At 41.4% G+C, this 9,284-nt stretch overlaps 1 protein-coding gene across 1 annotated transcript in view; it reads right to left on the bottom strand.

The window, feature by feature from the left end:
- The window catches only part of LOC103373702 (uncharacterized), a 60,841-nt gene that overhangs the window by 40,186 nt on the left and 11,371 nt on the right, over positions 1 to 9,284 (bottom strand). The window contains exons 9-14 of the mRNA XM_008303663.1: positions 7,443 to 7,599; positions 6,907 to 7,099; positions 6,072 to 6,137; positions 2,601 to 4,485; positions 1,622 to 1,705; positions 855 to 1,409 (exon numbers count right to left, since the gene is read on the bottom strand). Of these exons, the coding sequence (XP_008301885.1) occupies positions 855 to 1,409; positions 1,622 to 1,705; positions 2,601 to 4,485; positions 6,072 to 6,137; positions 6,907 to 7,099; positions 7,443 to 7,599 (2,940 nt within the window). The remainder of the gene's footprint in view (positions 1 to 854; positions 1,410 to 1,621; positions 1,706 to 2,600; positions 4,486 to 6,071; positions 6,138 to 6,906; positions 7,100 to 7,442; positions 7,600 to 9,284) is intronic.

Genomic DNA, 9,284 nt, shown 5'->3' with positions numbered 1-9,284 from the left:
AGAGACAGACAACCAAGCACACTCACATTCACACCTACGGACAATTTAGAATCACCAATTAACCTCAACATGTTTCTGGACTGTGTGGGAGGAAGCCGGAGAACCCAGAGAGAACCCACGCTGCACGGGGAGAACATGCAAACTCCACGCAGAAAGATTCCGGTTCCCCCACCGGGACGCGAACCGGCAACAGTGCAACAGTGCTAACCAACTGCGCCACCCTGCAGCCTTTGCTCTAACCAGATTCTGTAAAACAATAGAAATTCTCTTCTCGGCATAATCGTAAAGCAATTAATGATTCTCCTGCAACCAACAGTCATTCACTTTTCAGCTTCACTTTACAGAGCCGACAGGAGATCAACATAGAAAACATCAAAATAAAACATCTGTAGCAGCATTTTTTTCCAGGATTGGTAACACCTGTGAAAAATGTTATGCATGTTAAATTCAGCTTTTTTTCAAATGTTTAAAAAAAATAAATAATCGAAGAAATGATTTATGATTAATGGCATTGTAACAGTGTCATACAGAACATATGACAGTTCAGAGTTCTCTCTGCTTCTATCAAAGGTTGTGTTGTTTCCAAGGTGCTGGACTTTATAATGCAGTGAAAAATTAGCCTACAGTGAGGAAAAAAATTTGACAGAAACAAAAAAAAAATCTCAAAAACACCCAGGAACTGCCTGGTATTCAGATGATTAATCAATTATCAAAAAAACTGCAGATTCATTTAATAGTTAACAATTAATAGATTAATTCTTGCAGCTCAATTGTACAGTAATTCATGTTCCACAGAGGATGAACCAGACTGACTGTGGCTTTTTCTTTAGCTCCACAATCACTATTTTTCTTACCTGTAATCAAAGTAGCAGAGGAACCACTGCTGTCAGCATCCGTACGTTCATGTTGTTCTTCATGTTCTCTGTCTGAGTAGTCGTCCTCCACGTGGTCCATCATCTCCCCAAACTCTCCATCGCTGCTGTGCTCGTTCAGACAGGTGTCTTCCTTCTCCTCTGTTGTTGCGTCTTTTCCTTCTGTTATCACAGGCTTTGCCGCAGAGCCATTTGAGTCACGATCGCCATCGTTTTCCTCATTTCTGACATCGTCATCCGTGTCTATGTCCATGTCAAAGTCCACGTTCATGTCCACGTCGTCGTCGCTGAAATAAATGTTGGTTTCTTCTGCTTTGTGACGAGTCGCCGTCTCCTCCGGTGTGCTGACGGCAGGTTTCTCTGGCATGTTGTCCGAACGGTCGTCTTTCTCTGCTGCGTTCACCTCATTGGTTTTATCGTTGTTCTGCTCGTTTTCAGTCTCCTGCTTCTTCTTCCTGCCTCGGCCACTTTTACTCGAGGAAGAAACCCCACTCTTTCTCCTCGCTTTTGAAAAGAAGCCTTTGGAGGAGGACCGACCTGGAGGAGATAAGAACAGGTACGTAAGAGGAGCAGCTACACTTTACTTGTTCACTGTGTTTTCAGTTCATCACCACATGTCACTCTTGTGTTACAGATTGTGTTGCCAATAAAAAACACAGTAGTTTGTGGCTGCAATGTGACTGAAAATGACAAGAAGAAAAACCCCACGACAAACACAGGTCAAAGGTGAGTTGGTGTCTATTACACACCGAGAGAAGCTCCTGATTCTTCCTTGTTCTCCTCAGCGTCACCGTTTCCAGGACTGTTTGGATCCACAAATGGCACCAACTGATCTTTAAAGGAAAGTAAGAAACACATGCATGGATTTAGTTTAAACAAAAAGACTGACAATGAATGTCTTTTGCACATGTTGCGATAGATATTGTTTTCTGGTGTTGAACACTGCAGGAGACGAAAAGGAAAAAGAAAAAGACTGCGACTAAGTGAACATGGACAGAAACATCAACGGCTTCAGAATGTCTAAAAGATCTTTGCAAATGTTTTGAGGAAAGAAATGAAGCTCAAAGACAAGCATTTGTGTTAAATTTCTGGAGCTGCAGTCAACCAAAGAAAACGCTGGCGATATTTCAGACAGTGCAGTACCAAAGTTTTACAACAAAGTCTGCAGCCACCAACGTAACATTAAGAAACAGCTTTTATGTCGAAACACAGTTTTCTATTCAGCCGTCAAGAATATATGAAGAGTTCATTTACAAAAACAGGTAACTCCATTTTTGTAGATTGTCAGAAAACTTCTTTTTTTGTTGTTTGCTTGAGATAATATCAATCAAACTGAAGTTGAGTGATTTGACTCAGTAGAAATGACAAAAATAGAGACAACTTAAGCTCGATTAATATTGTCTCAGGTAGACGATGGAAAAGTGGATTTTCTGAAGGTTTGTGAAGATGGAGTTATCTGTTTTTGCAAACAAAACTCTTCATATATTGGATTGATTTTAATAACTTTAATGTACTTGAAATGTTTATTATGTAGGAAAATCTAATCAGATAGTTACTCAGTATTGGCAGATGTCAAATATTAAGTGACTGTGTTCATTTTGGGGACAGAAGACTTGATGGAAACATCCCTAATACTGGCCGACCAGTTGACCTGGAGACTGCAGCTCTTCACATTTGATGTAAACATAACTCTTGCTTGAACCTTTAGGTACTTAAGTAGACACATACCTGGAATCTCAATTTCCTCAAGAGATTTTCCTTCAAATTGTTCATGAGTCCCATTCTCCATTGCAGACAGTAGCTCTAAGAGTTTGGCAATGTCAGCAGCTGCCTCTGCCGACTGGTAATAGTCCCTGTCGGTCTGAATGTTACGGCCCAACAGCTTGGCGAGCTCAGCAAGTTCATCATTCGTGAGGCTGAGAATCTTGAAAATTCTAACAATGTGATTCTGAAAATATATCGACCGGAGGTCCTCCTGGCTTTTGGCACCACAGCGAGTGGTGAAAATGCAAACACACTGTTTTGCATGGTAGAAGCTTGAGCTTCCAGCAACAGGTCTGGCAAACAAAAACGGATTGCTTTCAGGCACACCACATGTCTCCCTCTTGTTCACAAGCAGCGTTAGAGCTGAGAGCAGGTCAGACGTCAAAGTAAGAGCAACTTCTTTGCCAGTGTTGCTGGCAACTTTGATCGTCACTGTGTTCTTGGACAGAATTTGCTCGAACCGTGGCTGGGAGACGGGAGCAGTTTCCTGAACTTCAGTCTCAGACCTTTCCTTGAATGACTGGACGGTTATTCTTGAAACGTCCCCCAGGTTTTTGTTAAAGATCGCCACATAGGCAGCCGTCACTCTGAGAAGGGCAGTGTAGACCGGGGAGCATGCATACATCATCAGACTTTCGACTGCAGAAGCTGCCGTGTTGTCCAGGCAATGGTAGAAGAGCTGCACATCCTGTATGAACGGTATGGTGGACGGACTGGTGACTTTTGGCGGTGTGCCTGATGAGACGGTGGGCCATTCTTTAGCACACAGTTTCATGAACGTCTCGGCTTCTTGTACCGTCTCTTTGTCAGCGTCTTGTCTCAAAGCTCTGCCGTATTTAATGTCAGCAATCCTCCTGAGGGAAATCCCCAAGCTAAACACAAGGCTCGGCCTGTTGCAGGACTTTGAGACTTCATTGAAACCAGAGAGCTCTTGGACGGCTTCGACAACTTTGCTGAAGTTCTGGGGCTTGGTGGCCTCTTCAAAGCTGCTGATCGACTTTTTCCTCAGTGTCAGCAGGAGTCTTGCCATTTGCCTCAGCTTCTGATTGACGTACTGATATGTTCGTTTCTCTTCCCTCAAGTAGTACAGACACTGTGCCATCTGTAGTAAATAAGGATCATTCCACACAACAGAGCCGACCTCATCTTTCTTCAGCTTTTTTAACATCTTCTTCACACCTGATGAGATTTGTTGGGGGTCCGTTAACCCTGTTGCAGCAACCAAAGATAAGATTTGAGTTCTGCCACCTGTTGGAGGCTTTGAGAACATCTTTGAAGGACAGTTCTGCATGTGTCGCCAGATTAGCTTACGGGCATACATGCGTGTGCAATGTATGCAAGTTGCCACTTTTTTGTTGCTGTCTAGTTTTCTTCCCACTTTCAGCTCTCCACTGCGACTCTTCAACACCTCTTGGTTGTGTTCGTAATTTCCTTTGTTTCGTAACTTTTCTATTATCTTTCTACGTTCCAAGCTCTTTCGGGGTAACGCGTACGCTTCCGCGATTTCAGGCTCGGCTTTTCTGTGGGTGAAAAGGTGACGAGCAAGTTTAGTCTGAGGTTTTCCGCAAACATAACAGAAATTCCTGTTAGTGCAGAGAGGGTCTTTGGGCTTTTCATCAGCTTCAGAATCATCAGTGGTGTCCTCCTCCTCCTCCTCCTCCTCCTTCTCCTTCTGCATGGACGCATTACCGGAAGCATACTCTGAGGCATCTTGGCTGTTCCACAAATCCTGAATTGGCTCATCGTTGTCGCTGGTAGAACTTTCATCACTACTCGGCTCGTCCTCACAGACATAGTCTTCATCGGAGGAGTTTTCTGCACAATTGGATGCTTCTGCCGAGTCCTCAGCCTGGAATTATGAACAAGCAATTTTGTACAACTTGCATAATCAAGCAATAACAACTCTAGGTACATTTTTGAACTTCTCTGCCTCTCAGATCCTCAGAGCTGTTGGCTTTCCCATGATCAAGGTTGTAATTAAGGAGAGATTTGCCTCTGCAGTGGAACAACCTTCCTCATCTGATCCCTTTCCCTAACCCTTTCCTCTACTGAAAATTTCAAGAAAAATCTAAAGACATACATGTTTTAAATGAGTTTTGGCTGCTCTTAGCAGTCTTAATATTTTTGGAATTTATATTCATTTTGTTTGAGAAATTCTCAGTTTAACTGTAGCAACTGGACTTGCTTGAGTTTCTTGACTAACTAGTCGGTCAGAACTGATGAAGCCTCTTGGATTAGAGGTGAAACGTCTGCAATAACTCCGAGAATAACTATGACCTGGATAACTGAGAATCCTCACAGACATATTTATTTGAGAAACTGATCTTACAAGCTGGAATCCTTTTTACCCATTTTAGTAGTTTATACTACTTTACTTTGTTTTACACATTGGTTTTACAAGTCTCAGCCTGTCTAGATGTCCATCCATCCATTATCTATACACCGCTTAATCCTCATTAGGGTCGCGGGGGGGCTGGAGCCTATCCCAGCCGACTTAGGGCGAAGGCAGGGGACACCCTGGACAGGTCGCCAGTCTATCACAGGGCCACACTTAGAGACAGACAACCAAGCACACTCACATTCACACCTACGGACAATTTAGAATCACCAATTAACCTCAACATGTTTTTGGACTGTGTGGGAGGAAGCCAGAGAACCCGGAGAGAACCCACGCTGTACGGGGAGAACATGGAGACTCCACACAGAAAGATTCCAGTGCCCCCACCGGGACGCGAACCGGCGACCTTCTTGCTGTGAGGCAACAGTGCTACCAACTGCACCACCTTGCAACCCCTGTCTAGATGTTTGCACATATATTTTATGCTGCCTGATAACTTGTACAGTAGTTTGGTCTACTCAGGTTTTTATAAACGTGTATAAATAACGTATATAAACATATATAAACATACATTTGGCAGGGGAAGAAGCCAAGGATAAAATTCCAATCTCTTCAATTGCCAAAAAACAAAGGAGGACTGGCACTCCATTACCTAAAAGATCATTACATGTCAGCCAGGTTGAGGATCATACTCTGTTGGTGTAATTTGGATTACAAGGCAAGATGGAAAGAAATTGATGGAGATCATGGAGCTCATTTGGCTGGAAGTGTCTAATTAGTTGAGCACAATTAACACATGTAAGTTCAGGGTTTGACTCTGGTCTGGTCAACTCTGCTCTCTTTGGTTTGCTAAATGTTCAACTTATTCAACAGCATTAAAAGACAATTATAGGCAAAATTGAACTGATGATATTACAACTTAGTATTGCAAATTAGCATTTGGGATCATCTTGCCATTAGCATGAACTAAACAATTAAGGGACAGAAAACATTTGATTGTTATTAAAGCAGCTTTAACATCATCATAAAACACTCAGCTCTATCTGACTTGTCCGAGCTAAACTGCCTGGTGCCAACAAACTGAAATCAACACTGACTTTTTCATCCACTGGAGAGGAAGCATCCAAGTCTGTCAGTGACGTGTTCTGTTCTTCACTGGTTTCCTGTAAACATAAAGAAGACAGAAAAGTCACAAAGATATATAAAAATCATGGCACGAGTATCACAAGTTCTCTTAATCTGCTCTGCAATGGAAAACCATTTTTATTTACAAAGGCAACAATCAGTGCAACACTTCAGGTATAAATTCTACTGCAATAGTTCATTAATTGTTGATATTGAATGCGAATCAACTGCTACTGGTCACCCCAGAAATGAGGCTAAAAACTGAAGGTGACAGAGCCGTTGTGGCCCCGAGGCTCTGGAACAACCTGCCGCTCTGCAGGATCGATCAAGGCTTTTAAAGCTTCTCTAAAGACACACCTCCTCTCGCTGGCTTTTAATCAAGTTTAAGTGGACTTTTGGCAAAAAATTACATTTAATTCTCATTAATTTTATTCTATTTTATAGCACTGTGTTATGTATTTTAGCGCTATTTATTGATTGTAATTGCTGCATTCTATTGATTATTTTGATTTTAATGTGTACAGCACTTTGGTTGTTTTAAATGTGCTTTATAAATAAAGTTTGAGTTGAGTTGATACTGTGACAACACATTTTAATTACATTTTTATTGAGGTTTTGTTTCGGATGTCGTTATACTGGGCATTTTCTGAAACTTTGGAGGACAGAATAGTAAAATATCTGAACGCATTTCTGCAATAGATGTCAACAGTTGTACACAACATAATTAGAAAAAAAGTACAAATAAATTCTCTCAAACACAACAATAAAATCACAACCAAAACGAGGCATGTTACATAAAATACGTACCGTTGAGCGCCACGAGTAAGAGCACTTCCCGTAGTTGTAAGTTATCTCTTCGCCTGCTGCTATTTTCTTCAGTGCAAACAGGCACAAGCGTGGCTTCCCCTTATAAACCATCTTCCTCACTTTGCAGTTGGGACTTAAGTGGTCGTCATTCACCAGCCTGCCGAGGCTCGCGTCCTCTGCTGAGGCATCGATGCTGCAAAATAAATCAACTTCATTAAAACCACTGCGTGCATGGCTGCATTTTATCACACTGACTGAGGCTGATGGCAAAACATAACAGTCGCAGACTACTGAGCCTTATTTGTAAAACGAAAAAACGGTTGAACGGTTTATTTTATTTTATTTTGCCGGACATGCACAAGAAAAGACAACACATACACAGGATGGAGATTTTTTTTTTTTAAGTACAGTTCACTTGATTTTAAGGGTTTTTTGTTGTTTTAATATCAGGTTTTGTCTTCAATGTGAACCAACATACAACAGATCGTTTAGAACAACAAAAAAATCTCCTTTAACGACCAAACAGAGAAACTTACCGCCAGTTTGTTCCCTTCCATGAAAAGTCAAACAAATAGTCGTTCAGAGCGTCTCTGCGTTTCTTTTCCTGGGTTTCTTCGCGAGTTGTGATGTTCCCTCGAAACTCAACAACGAAGGCAGACGGTTCGATGGATTTGTGGGTGAACACACCTCTTCCTAGCACAACATAAATAGGAGTCCAGGTATTATATGATCTTCCCATTTGTAACATCCAAAAACAATATATTTTTTTTGTGGCTTTCCTCTTTTAAATGGTTATGGCAGCATAAAAAATTTTATAGCCTCCTCTGTAGTTAAAATGTCAATCCAGCCAGTCAGGGGAGTGCTGATTTCTGACTGTTTGGTGCATGTAGTCTCTATGTTAAACATAACTGAGTGTTGGTCATTAAAAAGTGACCAATCATTTCTGCTCCTGCCCTGGATGAAATGAGTCGGCTATAATCAATAACTCAATGTTCAAATTTGAGCTTTCTTCATGCAACAGTTAAGCGCAAATCAATGTATGTTAAGGGTTTTGGATGCAAAAGCTCTGCAAAAAGCCAAAAATCTATTTTAAAAAACAAATATCAGAGCTCAGATATCTCTTTGGATTTATGATTTTAGCCAGCTAACGTTACATAAGCCAGAATTATTTGAGTTACATACAAAAATCGAGATCCTTTATGCAAAGAATATTTTTTAGGTGCATTTAGCGGTACGCATTTTTGCAGTGAGACCAGAAACAAAAGGAGAGAACAGTCCCCTGCCAATTTTTGAAGTACTTTTCCCAATACAAGAGAATATAACAGATTTTTTGAGAGAAAGCTTTGTGACCATGTTTTTTTACCATCCATTCATCTACCCAGGTCATTCCAGACATCCCTCTTTCCAGCAACACTTTCCAGCTCTTCCTAGGTGATCTCAAGGTGTTTCCAGGCCAGATGAGACGTGTAATTTTTCAAATCTCCTCTTAGTTGCCTGGAAAACCTTTAACCCTAATCAGGACTTTAGGGGTCTTTTGGGCCCCAGTCCATTTGGTTTAGGTGACAGGTATTGTTGTTTTACTTTTGAAGATTTTTGCTTTTTTTTTTTAAATATAAAAAGAGGGACGTTTGTCATGCATTTGGAACCAAAAATACATGAACTTATCAGAACACTCATTTAACATAATATAAAAGTCTAGAATGAATACAAACAAATATCTTGCACATATACTTTGTTGGGGTCCAGTGGACCCTGAAAGACCTTCTACGTATGGCAACATGAAAGTCCTGAATAGGGTAAAAGCAAGTCTTCCTGGAGGCATCATTTTTCAGATTCTGAACCACCTAAGCTGGTTCCTTTCAATATGAAGAAGCGTCTCTCCGAATGTCGGAGCTCCTCGTCTCATCCAGAAGACCAAGCCCAGCCTTTATACAGAGGAATCTAACTTGTTCAAGCAATCTCATTCAGCAGTCACTACCAAGAATTTGCGACTGGAGATGAGGGTTGGAACACAGGTAAACTGGTACATTTTTTAATCAAACCACGGCCACTGCATTAGGGACAATAGCCCCTGTACATGGGTCGCCCTACCAACCTGTTGAGCTATACGGGCGCCCACAAGCTGGTAAACATTTGCGCTTCAGTTCCTCCTCATCACGACAGTACAGTGCACACCTGCATTAACGCGCAAACTGTCCGTTTACGCCATCTGTTTATCTCACACTCTGTTTACTCATCACTTGAGAACAAGGTCCTGAGCAACCGTAAACTCCTTCATTTGTTGCAACAACTCACCCCAAACTTCTAACGACACTTTTAAATGATGTAATGCAGTGTCTTAAATAGAAGTCAAACTAGTTTTCCAGTCACATAAGTTC

The sequence above is a fragment of the Stegastes partitus genome, unplaced genomic scaffold (genome assembly GCF_000690725.1).
Source record: "Stegastes partitus isolate 25-593 unplaced genomic scaffold, Stegastes_partitus-1.0.2 Scaffold2048, whole genome shotgun sequence".
Taxonomy (NCBI): domain Eukaryota; kingdom Metazoa; phylum Chordata; class Actinopteri; family Pomacentridae; genus Stegastes; species Stegastes partitus.
Note: the sequence above shows the minus strand (reverse complement) of the source record. Positions and strands in the feature narration are given on the sequence as shown.